This window comes from Trachurus japonicus, chromosome 21, assembly GCF_045865225.1.
Source record: "Trachurus japonicus isolate A0001 chromosome 21, Traja_1.0".
Taxonomy (NCBI): domain Eukaryota; kingdom Metazoa; phylum Chordata; class Actinopteri; order Carangiformes; family Carangidae; genus Trachurus; species Trachurus japonicus.
Genome location: NC_140927.1, coordinates 8,608,394 through 8,629,212, shown reverse-complemented (window position 1 = coordinate 8,629,212; position 20,819 = coordinate 8,608,394). Strand labels below are relative to the sequence as shown.

The following is a 20,819-nucleotide window of genomic DNA, read 5'->3' as shown; positions in this document are numbered from 1 at the left end:
TCTTAGACCTGGTGGACTTCCAAACTGTACAAAAAATAACCAGTTACCACAAAATATTAGTATATACTATTAGTATTTTTGCCAAAACTTACATTTCATAACAAAATAATATTAATACATTATTATTAAAGCAGAAGTAAGAAATATTTTTGTGTTAATATAAGTCTTAAATAGTTATATCTTCCGACAGCAATCACTTACACAGAGTGTTTGGACCGAAACACGGGTCTGTCAGTCACTCTGCTCTGCTCTGAGCCGAGGAGAAAACTTTTCTCGTATCCTACAAGTTTTATCCAATGAGGAGAGAGAACGGCATGCAGGGCTGTGTGTGCAGCCAAGCGATGCGCCTGAATGTGGTGACGTAGGGACGAGGACTGTTATGGTGCGTTCAGGGCAACCCGTAACTCGTGTTTTTCCGACCTGTGAAGTCGTACCAGTTCGATCTGGTACGAGTTTACAGGTCGGAAGTTACGAGTGGCCGTTATAGTGACTTTCACTGGTAAAACAGGTCGGAAAAACACGAGTGGGTTGCCTGGAACGCTACAAAGTCGTAAGTTGTGACTTGAAGCTGTAATTTACGGTTTCAAAAGCCTGCCTGGAACGCAGCATTAGCCAAAACGACCGGATCGCTTACTTCTGCTTTAATTAATGGAAGAGCATTTAAAGGAAGCGGGAAGATTAATTACAGTAATTCTGGTTAAGTTATGGAGAAGGGGTGGGTAAGGTAAGGTGGATAAGTTTTTAAAGAGGAACTAAACCTCTAAACCACTTTTTTCTGCTGAAAACAAATATATTTGGGTATAAGGTAGTGTTGTCAGTTGATTCTGGTCCAACTTTTGACATTTTAGTCAAAATATTTCAACTTGGTGTATTTTGTAGTAAAAATGTAGAGTGACTGCCCTCTATGGGTTGAAACACGGCTATTACAATCGAATTTTTCTATTGATAGCTTTCAGTGACGTCACTTCCCAGGGACCTGGCGGTCAAAAGCAACATTCCAAAGTGGCCCCGCAATGGACTTTCTATGGACAAACAACCGAGTAATGACTTAAATCATCTGCCAGCAGCCGAGAAAGAAAGATATAAAAACAGCTTTGAAGTTTTGGGCACTTGTGACCCATATTCAACACCAGCTGCTGTATACCAGCTGTTTAAAATGACCAGTTCCCTGCCGAAGCTCGAGTTGGGCGATGTTTACATTTACCTGGTGGAGAATCCATCATCCTCCACCGCTTGCAACCAATATTTCCGGTGTTATGGCTCAACTGGTGTCTGATTAAAAGCCCCATTTTGTAGTTTTTTGATCTTAAAATAATGTTTCTGAACTCGTTGAAGTGGTAGAAATGTACCTGTAACTTTCCTGTGTGGGAACACCGTCCTGGTACCGCAGCTCCGCTGAGCTCCACAGTCTGAGTTCCAGCTCACTGAGCCCAGGCTCCCTGCTCCTCTCACCCACAAACCAGAGCCCTTAGCTGGGCTGCACGGTGACCAGCTGCCCCCCCTTTACCCCCCGGAGCTTTGCTACGCACCGCTACCGACGGCAACGATGACGGCGGTCCGATAGCAGCGGGACCGGCGGCGGCGGCGATGGTAACCCGGCGGGACCGCCCGCCACCGGACACGGCAACAGCACCGCCCGCGGCGGCAGCGACACGGTAACGGGGGTCGGGACCGACCGCGGCGCGGCGAGGACGATGTTGTTATTGTATTTTCAGAGTGTTTTCCATTAGTTCGTAACTTTAACATGACAGGCTTTGTCATACTGTGCAGTGTTGTGCAGAGTGAGAGTAGTGTGGCGCTGACTGACTGTAGATTGCCTGAACAGGTTCACTCACAGAAGCATATTCGCTGCAGTAACATGTGAACTGCGGCTTGATTTGTGAATTTGTGACAAATCTGCGGACGGAAGTGCAGCACAGCTGTTGTTCGGTACGGTAACCAGTTAAATCAGACACCAGTTGGGCCATAACACCAGTATTTTTGAAGCAGCAGGGAGCAGTGTGTGTTTTTCTGCCTTGTCCTAAGCCGCAGACAGCGGGGAAGTGGATTGTTTTGACCGCCAGGGGGGCGTTCCATACGGGCCGTGACGTCACATGAAAGCTATCAATTGGCTGAGATGGAGGCAGATGACGTTTTGGAGGCAGCTTTCGTCACCGGCCACTAGCTCCCCGACCAATCAGCACCGGCTGCTGCCTGCCGCTAACGGTTGCTAGGCACTCTAGCTGCTCTGCTGCGGCTAACGGCTGCTAACAGCTGCTAACAGCTGCCTGAACGGGAATCGTTAGTGCGGCCGGCGCTAACGAGCCGTTAACGAGCTAACGAGCGGGCGGATCAGCTGTAGATGCTGTGTCACGGCTCTGGCGTCCTCTCCTAGTAGTGTCCGCGCTACTAGTGCTGTTGAGTTGCGTTAGCCCTAGCAGAAGTGTCGATGTGTGTTTATTACTTTTTTTTCTCTTTTGTGTGATTTCGCGGGTGTGAATGGGGCGCAGGGGGGAGGGGGGATCGGAGAGTGCTCCTGAGTCCCGCCCATAATCAAGGCATTTTTTGAATTTCAAGCTTAGAGCACGTCATCCAAAACTGAGGGGTTTAGTTGCTCTTTAACTTCAGCCAAGCCCTCTCTCCCAGTTCTTTGGAATCTTTTCATGTCTCCATATTTTCTCCAACAGCTGGGTATCTTCCTTTTTTTATTCCTAGTACTTTTTCATTCTGTAATCCTTTTATTACTTCTTTTACTTCTCTTAGTGTTGACTTGTGTGTGGCGATCTCTTCAATCATGTCAGTGAATTCACATTCTTCGTCTTCAGTTATTGGGTAATCCAGTTTTTCTCTGTTAAGTACTTCTTTGAAGTGCCTTGCCTGTACTTCCTCTTGTCCACTGATGAGAATACCTTTCTTGTCCAGGACTGCTGAACTGTGCAAAGGCCTTTCATTGCTTAATGTCTTAGTGAGTCTGTATAGTGTCTTCATTTGTTGTTTTCTTGTGGCCTCTTCCTCACACTGCTAAAAGTCTGACCCAAGTTCAGGACTACTGAGTGAAAAATCATAAAATCATGAAAAAACGAGAAAACTATCTGGGGCCTTTATTTGGTGTCATTTGCATGCCACTTAACCCAATTTCCACATACAGCTCCGCTCCATATCCATTGTGCACACCGGAGCAGTTTGTTCCCATTCAAGTCAACCAGAGTGCTGCGGTCTGTCATGCCAAGGTTCATATTATCTAACATGATCAGGCTTCATCTGCCCATTTCAATAACGTCACAAATAGAGTGAAATCAAGTAGATCTAATAGAGGCCAGTGAATAATTACAGTAATCTTGATTTATTAATATTCAACAAATTCCTTACAAAAGCTTGAATTACAGAACATTATATGTCAAATTATTGGAACAAAAACACATAATTGCCTTGGTTTTTCAATACATTCTCAATGCAGTGCAGTAAATAATACACTGAATAACACGTATAACACAGAAGAATTAGAGCATTTGTTTCAATGTATGAGCCATGTGTTACTTTTACCTCATTGATAAAACTACAATGCTAAAATGATGAATTAAACAATGCAAATGTGGGTGGGTTTCATTTATTTAGGTGAAATTAAATGCAAGTAATGAAGCTCTACCTTCCCGTGACCAGGGGACTCGCTGATAAGTGCCAATTCCTGTGCAGTGTGATGCCCTCAGGGGGGTGTAGTTAAGATTGGTCACTATTATGTAACCAGGTCAAAATAAGACAACTCTATAAGGTCAACAATGCCACTTTGGGGCTTGCACCCAAAGAATACACTTATCACTATACTAAAATTGATTTATAGGCAGACCGTGAGGGATTTCCACTAACCTGGATAAGTTTACATTTAGACGTCTTTTACACAAAAAAAACAATTGGTTTATTTCACAATATTGAAATGAACTAGAAAAAGCATTTCCAAGAATGGAAATGGTGTGACTGCTGAAAGCAGCTGAACGCTGTTGCAGAATTAGCAAATAGTGCTAGCAGTGATCACCATACAAATGTTTGACCAAGGTCGGAATCGAACCCACAACCTCATGGTCAGTAAACTTTCACTCTGCCTCTAGGCCACAGTGCACACACAGTTGCAGAGACTGTTGTCTGTTAATGATCTGCACTCTGTCTCACTCTGAAGTTAACGAGCGCAAAGCTGCACCTGTTGGAAACACTGTCAACTTCAAGAAAGCTTGAGAGTCAAGCTTGAATGACTTAGAATGAAAATTTCTGTGAATTTCAGGCTGAGAGCAGCAGTTTCAACATGAAGCAAGTTATCAGAAGTCAACAGAGGACGACTGGGAAAATAATTCACTATAATTGTTGTTGAGGCAAGATTTGAACCAGCAACCTTCAGGTCTCCAGACCAGCAAGCTAACCACTAGGCTACAGACAGAGACAGTATGTGAGGGGTAAAGAAAACCTTTGATAAGAGGATCACTGGCTTCTGCTTAAAAAAAAAAGTAAGGACTTGAACCCATGACCTCATGATCAATAAACCTTTACTCTGCCACTTCGCCACAGAGAGCACAGACATAAGCATGTTGCCATTGTAATGTGATGATGTGCTGCAAACGGTGGCAGAAGCAATTAATGCGTCTCTTAACAAACACCTGTAACCAACTGGACTACAGACAGAGTTGTGGAGAACTCTCAGCATTGGGCTGAATGAGAGCAGAGAGCTCCCTGGCTGCATTTAAAAAATATTTAAAATTATTATCTAAGTCTCTTTGCATTTTTGACCAGAATTTTAGCCAGAAGACAAGTGTGGCTACAAAACTGGAGAAAATAATTTGTCTAGAGTTTAATTTGCAGAAAAAGTTAAATATTTGAAAAAGTATAAATAGTTAAAAAGAGAAAAGTAATGCCGATAAAGTTGAAAAAAAGCTGCACGTTTTGATATATGAATTGTTGAAATAGCACAACACCTAACACACTAACCATATGGCCACAGAGAACCTGAGTTACAATGAGCTTTATACTATGAGGAATCAAAGACTGTCCAATGACAGCTGAATAATTGGAATCAAAAGTCAAGCAATGATGTGAAATGACTGAGGCAGGAATCGAACCCATGACCATATGATCACTAAACCTTTACTCTGCCACTCGGCTACAGAGAGCACACTGCTTTCAAGACTGTTGTCATTCATTGTAATGTGATGATGTGCTGCAAACTGGTACGAGTAATCAAGGAGATAACAAACACCTGTAACCAATTGAAGGCGGGGGAGGAGAGCAGAATTCAACATAACATAACAAGAAGTCTTCCCTTGGATTCGAACCAGTGACCTTAGGGTTGGCAATCAGTTACCCTAACCCCTACACTACAGTGGAGTTGTCAAGAAGAGAGGTTGAGACTTTGATGAATGTGAGATTTTTCAATGATGTTTAAAATAAAGAGTAATTAGTATAAATTAGCCACACCAAGTAAGAAGAGGACTTTTTTGTGACCTGTGACTATTTTTTGGTGAATTAAAATGAACTAGAAAAAGCATTTCCAAGAATGGAAATGGTGTGACTGCTGATAGCAACTGAACGCTGTTGCAGAATTAGCAAATAGTGCAAGCAGTGATCACCATACAAATGTTTGACCAAGGTCGGAATCGAACCCACAACTTCATGGTCATTAGACTTCCACTCTGCCTCTAGGCCACAGTGCGCACACAGTTGCAGAGACTGTTGTCTGTTAATGATCTGCACACTGTCAACATCAAGAAAGCTTGAGAGTCAAGCTTGAATGACTTAGAATGAAAATTTCTGTGAATTTTAGGCTGAGAGCAGCAGTTTCAACATGAAGCAAGTTATCAGAAGTCAACAGAGGACGACTGGGAAAATAATTCACTATAATTGTTGTTGAGGCAAGATTTGAACCAGCAACCTTCAGGTCGTCAGGCCAGCAAGCTAACCACTAGGCTACAGACAGAGACAGTATATGAGGGGCAAAGAAAACCTTTTATAAGAGGATCACTGGCTTCTGCTTAGAAAAAAAAGTAAGGAAAGTGCAGAAATTAACCACAACAAGTAAGTAGAGGACACTTTTGTAAAAATAGTGCAAGCAGTGATGACCATACAAATGGTTGACCAAGGTAGGAATTGAACCCACAATCTCATGGTCAGAAGACTTTGACTTTGCCCCCCGGTTGCTGACAGCTGGACATTGTATAATTACAGATTCAGCGCATTTAGTGTAAAACTCTACACTGGGATTTGATCACAGACTGGAGCATAGTCCTTGCTCACAGTGATAGCTGCTCTACCAGGTGAGCTATACCTATTATACCTTGACAGCTACACTGAGCTGCCAAGCCTTTCACCTCTGAGCCAGATGAAGAACGGGGCGGCAGCTTGTAGCACTAGTGCCCTCCCCTGGAGCTGTGACACGTCAGCTCCAGTCTCCCTGAAACTGCCAGTTTGAGTCTGCCATTGGTTCACAGCAGTTTGAAGGCAGAAAAACTCAGAAATGCAATTTTGCACTTCCTTTTCTGCTGATATGTGCTCTAACACAAGAAAAATGCCACAGGAACATGTGAAAAGCTCAAAAAACACGATTTTCACGGGAGTGGGTCTTTATAAAAGCATCATAAATGAGCCATTAGAAGTTTGTCTACAAATCAGAATTTGAATGAAGTCTCTAGCAGAAAGTACTACATGAATGAGGCAGGAATCGAACCCATGACCTCATGATCAGTAAACCTTTACTCTGCCACTTCGCCACAGAGAGCACAGACTAAAGCATGTTGCCATTGTAATTTGATGATGTGCTGCAAATGGTGGCACTAGCAATTAATGCGTCTCTTAACGACCACCTGTAACCAATTGAGGGTGATGGAGGGGAGCAGAATTCAACATAACATAACAAGATTGCTCAGCCTGGATTCGAACTAGTGACCTTGGGGTTGGCAAGCGGACATCTTACCAACTGGACTACAGACAGAGTTATGAGTAAGAGAGGTTGAGACTTTGATGAATGTGAGATTTTTCAATGATGCTTAAAATAAAGAGAAATGAGTAAATTAGCCACACCAAGTAAGAAGATGACTTTTTTGTGACCTGTGACTATTTTTTGGTGAATTAAAATGATTTAAAAAGCACTTAACAGCAAGTTACAAAGTTGAGCTCCTTCTCCTGCTGCTGTGAAAAAAATGCATTGAGCTGTATGAGAGCAGAGAGCTCCCTGGCTGCATTTAAAAAATATTTTAAATTATTATCTAAGTCTCTTTGCATTTTTGACCAGAATTTTAGCCAGAAGACAAGTGTGGCTACAAAACTGGAGAAAATAATTTGTCTAGAGTTTAATTTGTGGCCGTGCTGACAGTTTAGCCAGAAAAACTCTAGAATGTTTTTTTGCCTCTCTCCACTCTGACACCACTCTGGCTCTGCTCGTTAGACGCAACACACACACATTATAAAGCTGAAAAAAATCAGAAAAAGTTAAATATTTTAAAAAGTATAAAGAGTTAAAAAGAGAAAAGTAATGCCGATAAAGTTCAAAAAAAGCTGCACGTTTTGATATATGAATTGTTGAAATAGCACAAAGTATGAAGGACTAGAAGAAGACCGTAAAAAGGCGGAAGAAAATGGCCAAACAGAAGAACAATAGTGTGACTGCTTCAGCAGTCACACTAATTAAAACCACAGCGTATCAAAAATGTAAAAACAAACAAATGAACAATGGAGGGGTCTTCAATGTTTTTCAGGCCAAGGACCCCCAAACTGATGGAGAGATGGAGCAGGGACCCCTACTGTATTAAAAAATTGTGCATTATATTAAACTGGGCCCAGAACCATAAACGTAGCTTGTTATTGTGCATTCAATACTAAGCTATTCAAATAGTACACAGTTACATACAGTATATTTGTTTTTTTTTTCTTAACATGTACAAGGTACTACAGTGAGGCTGTCCCTCTGCCATTTATAAACAGACCTTGTGATACTAATACCAATATCAACAGAGAGAGAAAGGGAGTTTGGCACATCTCACCTGTCAATTACCTTCAGGTGGACTGGTGCAGGAACTACTGGCATTGGCCCATACAGCAGAGGGGGTTGGCTGTCAAAGTCTGCTCTAAAATTATTGGTCACTCTGTGAGAGTGCTTTTACCCTCTGTGAATGGCAGACCATAAGAACAGCTCACAGGATTTATCACACTGTTTGTGTTGGCCCTCTCAGGATGCAGGCTGCCACCTTTGTTTCCATGGCTGTCCAGCTCCTTAATTCCCATCATCCCCAGTCCAGCATCTCCCCAACCCCACTGATGCACTTCATCTTTCTTGTTGTTGTTGTTGTTGTTGTTGTTGTTGTTGTTGTGTCAGGTTATGCATGCTACCCTCTGTGATTGATTGATTGATTGATTGATTGATTGATTGATTGATTGATTGATTGATTGATTGATTGATTGATTGATTGGTTGATTGATTGATTGATTGATTGATTGATTGATTGATTGATTGATTGATTGATTGATTGCAGCATTAACCTGCCAGTTACAATTACAGTATAGGCAGTTGCCCTGAACCTGTGCCTGATTGGCTTTCATAGGGAGGACAGGGCTCTACAGTAGTCTCTCTGATGTTCTACCAATAAATATTTTCTTCTTCTATCTCTGAATCTCCTCCTTCCTCTTTTGAATGTGCACTGGAAATCGGTGTATGGGCTTTTATGTCTAAAAAATATTTATGACAGGTTTAATGTTTCATACTTATATCAATTTGGTTTAACTTTACAGACCACATAAATAACATATTTACAGGCTCACTCAGCTGGAAAAGTACTGAGAGAAAGCACATAGTGAAAGCAAAAGGAGCAGACTCCAAGTTTGGGTTTATCTCCATGTTTACCGATCACAGATCCTGTGTTTTGGTTTCAGTCGCAGCCCACTTTGAACAATTTATAGCTCGACAGCAGCGGGGAAAAAACAGCACAAGACCACCTGTTGCATTTCAGAAGGAACAAAAGTGAAAGTATGTTAAATCAGAAGCTGAGAGCCACCAGCGATGGCAGACGCGTATTCCTACCCTCTGCTCGTCGAGCTCGAAGAAAACAATATACCGAAATTAAAAAATAAATTAGTCAAGTACTTTCAGAGTAAGAAATCTAACGGAGGAGACTGTGAGGTCGAATATGAGAGCGGCAGCAGGACAGCGACGCTTCGATTCCGCTCAGAGAAGGGTGAGTGTGTACCGTTACAAGTAGGCTACTGTTACCTCGTTACTGTTATCTTTAGCGAGGTCGTTTGAAAGTGTTTTTACTGTCTCACAGACCAGAGAAATGTTTTGGGGAAAGAGGCGCATCAGATCTCTTTGGATAAGGGTGTGTTGAAGATGACAGTTCGCCTACCTCCAGATGAGAAAGCAGCACAGGTGAGAAGCAGCTGCTTTCAGCAGGTGAGCTGAGACCTGATTTGTCTAGACTAGAGATTGTCTGTAAGAACCCACCCAAGTACAGGGTACATAGTGTATGGTCTATATGAGGAGGTCAGAAAGTAAGTGAAGGAAAAACATCTGTCATTTCAGTAACATTCACTTAATGTCCTGAGGTACATTCCTAAAACTATTCCTCTTTAACGTAATGGCTCTACCTCCTCTCATTTCTAATCCGAGTGATGAAGTTGTGAATGAGAACATAACATGTAGAGAGCTACTCTGGCACACACAGGTGGGGCTGTGCACTGTGATTTCTGCTGCTGTCAGTCGCTGCTGTGATGTTACAGATGCCTAAACCACACAAGATGCCACAGCAGTTTTCAAACCAGACAATAAGCTTTTGTCTCTTCCTTACAGGAGGCTCCACCACATAAAGTCAGTAAGGAGTGTAAGTATTTATTGATAGCCTACATACTAAAACGATTCTTACTCTGTAAACATGTGTTTTGTGTGTTTTTATTAACAGACACACGCACACCAGTACACCATTAATAGAAATGGTTATGTAATTCAGTTCCCTGTTGGGATTTTGATTCTATTGCAAATCCCACTGCAAACTGAAAAAAATAATTTATATTTTAGTAAAGTCACTCCTAATAATTATTAATCTTTGTGCATGCACCTGAATGCAAAATCATTTCTGATCAATCAATATTTTCACACCAAGCTGAGGGATACCCGAAAGGGGATTCCTCAAATCCTTCTCTCATTTTTATACTAACGATCACAAATTATTATGATGATGATGTGTGTGTTTGTGTTTCAAAGTGTGTTGCAGTATGCACTATGGTGCGGTCATTACGTATACTAAATTGCATTAGTGCAGTTTTAGAGACTGTCAAACATTGAAGGGTAGTTGTGATGATTTGCAATTTAATTGACTGCAAATACATCTTCCTTAGCGTAGCTGGAGGTGTAGAGGACTGCTTCTTTCTCTTCCCTTGCTCTTCAACCCAGACTTTTTTGTGTTTCTGATAATCTTTGTTACCATTTCATCGACAGCAGCAGTGCTGGGCAAATTAATCTGGAAAAATAATTAAATTACTGGCACTCCTCTTAAAAGTAATTGCATTACTGTTCTGGTTACTTTATTTCAAAAGTAGCCTAATCAGTGTGATCACTAGTTACAGTTCTAGTTACTCTTACTTACAAAGAAAGAGACTATAGCGTACAAGGACGGTGTAGAGTAGCACAGAGTAGCTATCTGGTGCTTATGAGTGGGTGAGAGGAGCAGAGAGGCTGGATTGGAGCGTATCAAATAACTTGACTGAGAAATTCAAAACAGAAACTGGGCTCTGTACCAAGTCACGTAGGTCAGTTTAGTTTAGCTAAAGCATTTCACAGAAGTGCATGGCATAGCAGAGAGTAGTTGGTTTCAATTTCTGGTCTCTCTCCTCTTCTCTCTCTCTCTCTCTCTCCTCTTCTCTCTTTTGCTTCGATTATAGTCTCTCTGGGTACTTGGTTAACTTCATAATAACATGTAAACGAATTACCATAGTGTCAGAGTTGTTTAAAAGTCACTGTGTTGATCTAAAATGGCTGGTGAGTGAGTCACTTCCCATCTTTCTCCAAGTGAGTGCTGAGGAGATGATAATAGCAATAATAACTTGGGGCCTGTGCATATTCTCATTTGTCCAGGTCATAGTATCTCAAAGGAGGTTAAATCGAAAGCAACTGGACTTAGTTATTTGTCTGGGAAGACGTTTCACCTCTCATCCAAGAGGCTTCATCAGTTCATGTACGCATTTGACCAGGCTGGAACTGGTGGTGACCAGTCCCAGTCACCAGTCCCAGCCTGGTCAGATGCGTACATGAACTGATGAAGTCTTCCCAGACAAATAACTAAGTCCAGTTGCTTTCGATTTAACCTCCTTTGAGAATAATAACTTTGATTCATATAGAGCCTTTCATGATACCCAAGGACACTTCACAACAACGACAACGGAAAACGGAAAACAACAACACAGACAACCAAATTAGCAGGCAAAAGCCTGCAAAAACAAGTGCGTTTTTAACAGATTTAAAAGAGTCCAGAGTCTGTGTTTGGCGCAGAGTCAGTGGGAGCTGCCACACTGAAGGCCCTGTTCCCAAAGGTGGGTCTACTTGTGCAGGGGATGGTGAGGGGACCCAGGTCAGCAGGCCGCAAGTTCCGTGAGTGGTGTTGAGCATGAAGGAGGTCTGTTAAATACTGAGGGGCAAGTGCATGCAGAGATTTGAAAGTGAGGAGGAGAAGTATGAAGGTTATCTGATGCTGAGCCAGATGTTTGAGGGTAGGGGTGATGTGCTGTCAAGGTTTGGTACGGGTGAGAACCCTGGCAACTGGCATCTGCATCCGACTCATGTTCATAAAATGGCCATAAAGATATGCACAAACAAACACAAGTGTTTTACTAAAAAAATATACGTTTACAGCCCTGGGTTGAATAAAAAAAATATGCACAGCCTGCCATATGTGTATTGTAAATTTGCTGTAACCTAACCATGACATGATTTGTTTTGTTTATTTATTTATGACTGTATGTTCCGCCTCTTAACCCTCTTATCTCATTAACAGCTGAGCTTGCTACAAACAACAAACAGTCGAGTGCTGATGAACCCACACCTGCAGCTGAAGTTCAGCCTGAGGAAGAAGAGGAAGTGTGCTCCACCTCAGCTGTCTTAGGAAATATTCCAGAGTCTTTAGACAGGGAGTTTTTGGAGATGATGGTGGAGAACGTTTTAAAAGATCTTGACTCTTCATCTGCTTCGAAAGGCTTCACTCTGGAGATCATCCCTGACATCTCCTCTGCTGTGGTTACTTTCCAGACTGAAAAAGGTACACATTCATGTGTGTGGGTGTGTTCTAAAAATACAAGACTGATATTTCCCTTTCACAATCAATCAAGCACAGATATCCAGCATACCTATGGTGATTTAAAGCATTTGTGTTAATTATAAAGAGGTGAGTGTGTAAGATAACATATTTATAACACTGCACACTATGATCTGACAACACACAACACGATCAATGCAGTAAGACACAGCACTGACAAACATATTAAGATATTAACATTCAAGACAACATGTGGAGTGTTCTTGTATTTTTTTGTAATTGTAATTTAGGTTCTGTGTCTTTTGCCAAAATACATCATGAATCCACAAGACTCTAATTTTATGAAAGGTAAAACTACCATAACTTCTTATTTGTGTCTTCACAGAAAGCTCTGCCTTTGTGACAATATGTCCTCAAAATAAAATTTTTACAAAAAAGGGGTTATCAGTCTGGCCTCTTGAAGTCACTGAGAAAGTTGTGGTTGAGGACATACAGAACTATAATGAAGATTTCTTCCAAATGTATTTTGAGAAAGAAGGTTGGGATGTGGAAAATGTCCTGCTTAATGAAGTGGAACAGTCTGCCATCATCACTTTTAAAGTCCACAAAGGTAGGGTAATTACCATACATGTTCAATATTACAGTGTCGGTATGTATGTTGTTTGATAAAGCAGTGATTACCACCAATGTACAGTATGAATTCAACACAATATGACAATTTGTTTTTTCTCCTAGCTGTTCAGAAAATCATGAGGAATAAGCATCACCTCAAACAGAAAGAGATCAGAGTTTATCCTTTCTATGAATCTTTGGGGGTAGCCCTCTACGGCAAAGATGAGCCTTCACTAAAACTCCCTGCTGCTATCTCTGAACCTGTTGACAGTGCTGTCTGGAGATACCTCACAGTCAATCAGTCAGCAGCAGAGACCATTCACAGAGAATTAGAAAAACACTTCTGTGATGTAAACCTCAGCCAGTCACCTGTACGATTGAGCCCCATGCCTTCACTGCTTAAGCAAAAAGATGCCAAAGCCATGATCAAACAGTGGAAGGAAACTGTGAAGTCAGCCTTTTCAAATGCTGTGTCAAAATTCAGGTCCATTAAATTTCAGACAGATGTAGAGGTATGGGAAGAGTCTGAGGAGAAGTTTAGACAGATGCTACAGAGTAAGGATGTGGGTGTCGTGCCTGACAAAGCTAGTGGTGTATTATCAGTGGTTGGCCTTCTGGATAATGTCAACAGAATTGAGGAAGCTCTTCACGAAGTTGTGAACGAAATTGTCAATAGAGTTCAGAGAGAGAAACTGAGTGTAACCGAAGTGATCAAAGTCTCACCATCAATTTTCCACATCCTGTGTCAAGATGGTCTTCAGGACAAGTTGCTACAAGTGTTTCCAGCACTCAAAATGTCATTCAGGGAAGACAGTCCAGATTTGACAGTAATTGGCTTAAATGATGAGGTTTTGGCAGCAAACAAAGTTATATGTGAAGCAATAGTGACATTAAAACGAAAGATATTAGAAATCAACAACTATGTCATTGACCTGTTGAAGTGTGAAGAACAAGAGGAGCTGACCAACGTCCTCCTTACAGATCATGGAATAAATGCAGCATTTGAGATCAGTGGACAGAGGGTGCAGCTTCTTGCTGCCTCAGATGGAGCTCTGATTGATGCTGAAGACCATCTGGGAAAGCTGCTAATGTCTCAAGACATTGATGTTGAAGACTGCAATGTCCTGGACAAGCCAGAGTGGCAGAAACTGGTCAGTCAGTTAGAGGATGCAAACACTAAGTCCTGCATGAGACTTAAAATCCACACTACTAGCCAACGAGTTGTAGTGTGTGGCCACAAGGACAGTGTCATAAATGTTAACACTGAGCTTGAAGACTTCTTAAAGCAGAATGCTCAAGTTGAAGAAAATATTGTGGTTGAGTCCAATGCCATAGTTGAATATGTGAAGAAATTCAGCTCAACATTTATGGAGCAAGTCACAGTATCTTATAGAAATGAGGCCATCTGCCTGAGTGGTTCTAGAGCTGATGTTGCAACTTGCAAGACCTTGATTGAAGAGATGGTCTTTTCAGTGGTCTTTGAAATTTTCAATGTCTCCAAGCCTGGAGTCAAGAAGTTCTTCAAAGATAAAGAAACTATGTATGTTTCATCAGTGCTGAATCAAACTGGCTGCTTGGTCCAACTGTTTGATGAGACTCATGGACAAGATGATTTTGCAAAACCTGTGTATCAGCTTCAGACAGCAGATGGAGTGGAAATAGCTGTTGTCAAGGCAGATATGTGTAGTTACCCAGCACATGCAGTTGTCAATTCTTCCAATCCTGACTTGAAGCATGATGCCGGTCTTTCAGCAGAACTTCTGAAAGCGGCAGGCCGTCAGTTGCAGGATGATTGTGATGAAATAATAAGATCGAAGGGACAGCTCAAGCCTGGAGATTGTGTCATAACTGATGCGACAGGGAAGCTTTGTTGCAAGAAAGTTATCCATGCAGTGGGGCCCACATTTGACCCAAATAAATCTCAGAAGGCTCAGGCACAGTTTAAGAAAGCTGTTAAAGGAAGCTTAGACCTTGCTGAAAAGTACGGCTGCACCTCTGTGGCCCTGCCTGCCATCAGCAGTAACCAAGGCTTTGCTCTTGATTTGTGTGCAATCACCATCATCAAAGCCATAAAAGAATACTGTGATTAGAGATATGATGACAACACTCTTGAGAAGATCCATTTGGTGAACATTGACGATGCTGCTGTTCAGGCTATGGAGAGAGCTGTCAGACTTGAGTTTGGAAATCATGGTGTAGTTCATTCTCAACTTCCTACCAAAGCCACACAGTCTGTTGTAAAAGTTGCTGGACCTGGTGGATCTGACAAGAACTGCTTGGGTCAAGTGAGGACCAAAGACGGCTTGGAAATCAGTCTTACCAAAGGACAAATCCAAGATGCCATGGTAATTTGGATTTTTTTTTAAATTATCTTTAACAAAGAAAAAAGAGTTAGTATGAAACATTTCCACAGTGGAACAAGAGGATATTGGAATATGTAGCAGTAATTACTACACCATTCTCTTTCTCCAGTCCATAGTATTCACATACTGTAATCAGAGGTTGGGGCTTGACTGATTGTTCTGACTGACTTTTACATGTCTGACTGTCAGTGAAAGATGTAAAGATAAACATGCAACTGATAAATTCTCTTACTACCTTTTAGACTGATGTGATCGTGAATACTGTGTCTGAAGATCTTGATTTGAGCAAAGGAGCAGTTTCAAATGCCATCTTGAGTGCAGCTGGACCCAAACTTCAGCAGCTGATAAATGCTAAGAATGCCAATGGAAAAACTGGTGAGATCATTGTTACTGATGGCTGCAACCTGAAGAGCAAACTCGTCTTTCATGCAATTACACCTTTCTGGGACAATGGACAAGGCACAGCTGAAAAGGTAAACAGATACAATGTATGTTTTATAATGTGATGGATAGTCAAAACACACCATGAGGAATCTCCCACAGATCTGCATGTGTTCCTCTGGCTTCTGACTGCACATAGTGTGATATGAAAGTTTAAAATTGGTTTGCTCAGCTGTTGTGTGCACAGTTTAACATCACAAGATCTTAGTTGTACAAGTTTGGAAATCAATATGTTACTGCATGTTTATGCTTTAACTTACAGATCTTGAGTGCCATTTTCAAGGACTGCTTAGAGAAAGCCGAGGGTACTGGTCTGACTTCCATGTCCTTCCCTGCCATTGGCACTGGGAACCTGCATTTCCCAAGGGACCTTGTGGCATCTTTAATGCTCAATGAAATCTATGCGTTTAGCAGTAAGAAACAACCTCAGCACCTGAAGAAGGTTGTTATCATCCTTTACCCTGGAGATACACAGACTGTTCAGGTAATTTTGCAAATGAATCATGCTAATACCTTTGTGCTCAGAGTGCTAAACAAAATATTTATCAGTAGTATCAACTAGTAACATATCACCAATGTTTCCAAAGAGGCAATGTCTTGATGTTTCTGTTTTTGTTATATTTTTCACACATATTTAAAATACTTGTGAGTGCTTTGGAGGATGAAAACACTCTGATTCTCTCCACAGGCTTTTAGCGAAGAATTTGAAAACAGTTTCATCAGAGCATCAGGTGCTCCAGGTTCCCTACAAAGTCTGGGTATGTGACATCTTTTCAACATTTGTATGTGCAACAACACAATGCTGTATGTTAAAAATCTGACAAAAAACTTAACCCTGAAATAAATCTTTGAATTTATGAAGTCATAACTAAAAAAGCTTTGGAAGTTTGCATATTACTGACTTAAATGTCTCAGTATTTATTTACTTTGCCAGTAAATTATTGTATATTTTATGATCGACAATTTGATGAATACCGAATCATTTTGTTTGCAAATAAAGCTCAACCCATGTAGCCTTGCCATTAATCCTTTACTTGTCTCTTCTGCCACAAGATCCCTTCTCTAAAATTGTCTCGAGCTCAGGAATGCATGAAACCAAAATGGGGAGTGTGGCTATACAGGTGGTCACAGGAGACATCACCAAGGAGACAAGTGATGTGATTGTCAACTCCTCCAATGAAACATTCTCTCTTAAATCAGGTAAAAGACAGGAATAAGTGGAATACCTCATTTAAAATAGTAATTTTTCATTTAAACCATACATAAGCTCTAGCTTCTCCACCACCTCCTTTAAATCTAAATATAAATGTGTACATAACAGATAGATACATGTTAATACAAAATACTCAATGTAACTATAAGGCAAGCAATGTTTTAGACAGAAGAATTCTTCATAAGATCAATATCAACAAAAATTTGTTTTCAAGGTTATCATGCTCTTCATTTGCTAAATTGATTTGATATGATTTGTGACATTTATTCTTCTTTTTCTCTCCAGGAGTGTCTAAGGCTATTCTGGATGCAGCTGGTCAGGCTGTTGAAGCACAATGCAAAGCCCTTGGTGAGGAAACTTTTACTTACACAATGCTGTGTCAGTCATCATCCCCTGTATAACGATGTCTTTGCTTGGTAACAACAATCAACAAAGTTTAATATTCATTCAGATACGCTGTGTTATATTTCTAGGTGCAGAGCCCAATTCAGGCATGATAATGACCAAGCCAGGAAACCTACAGTGTAAGAAGATCCTTCACTTGCCTGGACAGTGTGAACCAATAAAAATCAAGAAGGTTGTGAAAGATGCCCTCAAAATGTGTTTGAAAAGCTCATACACTTCTGTCTCTTTCCCTGCCATTGGCACAGGTGAGATTTGAGTCAGATTTGTTTTGCATACAGGTATTTAACGAAATGTGATTTTATAGTTTCAGATTCAACAATCACAGTCAACATAAACATGTGTTTATGAGCGTTCACAGTATAGCCTTTGTCTAATTATGATTTTCTGCCCTTATACAGTTTTTAATTATCATAATTATTAAAGATTGAAATTTATGTTGTACTGTTTTAGGTCAAGGCCAAGCACAGACAAAGCAGGTGGCAGATGCAATGATGGATGCAGTGATTGATGTGTTGAACCAGTCCCCTACTGCAACACTGAAGACAGTACGGGTAGTACTTTTCCAACCAGCAATGCTGAAAGACTTCTATGACAGTATGCATCAAAGAGAAGGGACTGAATCTAAGGCTGAACCCAAGAATAAAGCCGGGTTCTTTGAAAACATTGGCACTAAAATCAAAGGTGAGTAGAAAGAAGGGTATTATTTTGGTGTTCATGTTCATACTCAACCCCTAGTCATGCTTTAATGTTCTAGTCTAAAGTAGACCTTGATGTTTGTTTTTTCAGCTCTATTTATTAGTGACACTGCCAGCAAGCCACAGAAAGAAGAAGATTTTGTCATTGAGGCTCAGAAAATAGATCCAGCTTGCTTCCACCTCTGTGGTGACTCACAAACTAAAGTAGACAACGCCAAGCAGTGGATCACTGACTTGCTAGATAAAGATTACGTCACAAACACATTTTCAGAACACACCATCCTGAGGCTCTCTGATGCAGACCACCAGCGCATTGTTGACATGCAGAAGACCATGGGTGTGGGCATAAGGATTGAAAGCAAGAGGCCCAAAGGCACTATCACCGTTGAGGGATTCTCCAAAGATGTACTCAAAGCCACCAAGGAGATCCAATACATGCTGACAAAGGTGAGGGACGAGGAGGAGCTAATGAAGAAAGTGGAGGTGACGAGCACACTGGCAGAGTGGCAGTACCAACAGCAAGGACAACAGTTTCAGACTTTTGATCCGATGACAAACTACCACCTTGAGCAAGCAATGGAAAACAATGTACCAACTATAAAACTCACAATCAATGGAAAAGACTACACTGTCACCATGCCAAGTGGACCAGCCACTGATAGCCAAGGACAGACTCTGCAAATAAAGAGAATCAATAAGATTCTAGGTATTCTTCTAGTAGATGGGGACTTGTCATTGTTCAAATTTGTTCTGCTCCAATAATAAAAAATAAATTGTTTATTTTGCTACTAGATGATGATTTTCCTGAGAACTGGGATGCTATGCCACCCAACACTTTGTGTCATGCCGTTACCATCCAGGCTGGAACAACAGAGTACAATGAAGTCCAGACTCTGTTCCAGGCCTCGTGCAAACAGACCATTATTAAGGTAGTCCACTTTTAACACACTCTGTATTTAGTGCATAATGTTTTATATCCAGCTACTGTACTACCACTTGCCAGAGAAAACGTTGGTCATGAAGTCACTAACTTCCATCTGCTGCATATCTCAGCCACTTCATTCTACATGGAGTTAAATATGCACTTTCACCTCCCCTTAGATTGAGAGGATCCAGAACCCTACATTATGGAAGGCCCTGCAGATCAAGAAGCGTGAGATGAATCAGAGAAACGGTCATCAAAACAACGAGAGACGTCTCTTTCATGGCACCTATTACACCACTGTGGACCAAATCAACTATCACGGCTTCAACAGGAGCTACGCAGGAAAGAATGGTGAGAAGTTTATGGTGGCAATATCAGACCATGTTCACTCACCTTCATGTTTGCAAACCAAAATATACAGTATTTACCCAGTGAGACACATGCTATTCCTTGAAATGTTGATTGTTAGCTTGAGCACAGTTTAAAATCAGTTTGGTTAAAGCTGATCAAGAGTTTCTTTAGAGCAAACTCAATTTGCCAAAACTATTTTTCCAGTTGAATCTCAATACATGTTCTCAACACCGCAGTTATTCAACTTGAATTCTTGATGTTTAATGAGGGAATTGCAGTTCACATCTCACAGATAAATTGAATTAATTTTTGCTGTCATCTTCATTTTCAGCTACTTGTTATGGCAGTGGCACATACTTTGCTGTGAATGCCAGTTACTCTGCTGACAATAAATACTCCAAACCAAATCAAAATGGTGAGAAGTGCATGTATCTCTGCCGGGTGCTAACAGGAGATTTTATTGTTGGAGGAGAAGACATGAAGGTAGCACCAGCGAAGGACCCCAAGGACCCCAACTCCATTGATAAGTACGACAGCGTTGTGAATGACGAGTCCCCGCCCACCATGTTCATTATCTTCCATGACAGCCAGGCCTGTCCTGAATATTTGATTACGTTCAAGTGAAACAACTATGCCCTGAAATAAATAATGCCCTTTATTTTACACTGCCTGCTAAACTTAAATAATACTCTGCTTATTCTCAGCTGGTTAATGTGGCTTCAATCTACTTGTGCTATTTGTTATGTACAATGAATATAAACAGTATAACAGTCATTTCATTTACATGTTGTCAGTAGTAATCACTCGGGTCAGGTATTAGTGATCAAATCTATAAAGTGCTTTGTCTCTATTTAACCAATGCATGATCATGAAGAAACCCAACAGGTAAAAGAGGAGGGGATGATTCCTTGGCTAACACAAATATTTCTGCTGTTTGCCTGTTCAATGCACTGAACATTTTTTGGACTAGAATTTTGATCAAAATTATCAGCCAGGATATCATGTGATAGTGAATGTTCATCTTCTCTATCACATGTACAAGTTCAAGTAATCGATTAGTTTTGAATGGAAAATTGAAATTGAAGTGTTATTCAAATATATTAACATTTGCCAATAAAAGTTAATACAATCACACTGATATGTTGACTGTTTTCTTTATATGCTATTAAAATTATTTCTCAAGCACAATTTATGCCCAACTGTTGGTTACTTGTTGGTTACAACTGCATTCCTTTTCATTGACAAAACCTATAACATCAGAGTATGTCAAATCCTTCCCTTTGAGAAGTTGTCAACAATTTTTCACAGTGAGACAGAAACATAAATAGTCCAAACAGATAAACCAATGAAAGAGCCTGCTTTTAACTCTGTAAAGCAGTTGCATCACATTTATGTTCAAGCATAAGCCCAATTCTTCAATCACAAGATTCTCAATTTAACTTGAGCTGGAAAAAAAGCTTTCAAAACAAAGTTCTTCGTCAGTGTGTACACTGTAAACCTTTACAGTGAAACTTGATACCAACCCCTGGCATGTTTTTGGTTTTGTTTAATAATTGTTCTCAAGCT

General features: G+C 40.8%; 2 protein-coding genes across 2 annotated transcripts in view; both read left to right on the top strand.

The window, feature by feature from the left end:
- Window positions 1-20,385, top strand: part of LOC146964743 (protein mono-ADP-ribosyltransferase PARP14-like) — a 36,732-nt gene extending 16,347 nt beyond the window's left edge. Inside the window, exon 9 of the transcript XR_015034592.1 lies at window positions 20,139-20,385. The gene's annotated coding sequence lies outside the window, so the exon portion shown is untranslated. The remainder of the gene's footprint in view (window positions 1-20,138) is intronic.
- LOC146964744 (protein mono-ADP-ribosyltransferase PARP14-like) lies at window positions 8,960-20,029 on the top strand. Its single transcript, XM_085764863.1, is given in 17 exon segments — window positions 8,960-9,182; window positions 9,273-9,373; window positions 9,794-9,824; window positions 11,991-12,251; window positions 12,634-12,858; window positions 12,984-15,205; window positions 15,466-15,696; window positions 15,927-16,148; window positions 16,353-16,422; window positions 16,718-16,864; window positions 17,163-17,225; window positions 17,351-17,527; window positions 17,733-17,963; window positions 18,069-18,683; window positions 18,770-18,906; window positions 19,079-19,253; window positions 19,585-20,029. Coding segments are annotated over 17 exon segments (5,376 nt in total). The 5' UTR covers window positions 8,960-9,007; the 3' UTR covers window positions 19,878-20,029.
- Window positions 20,386-20,819: the final 434 nt, after the last annotated feature.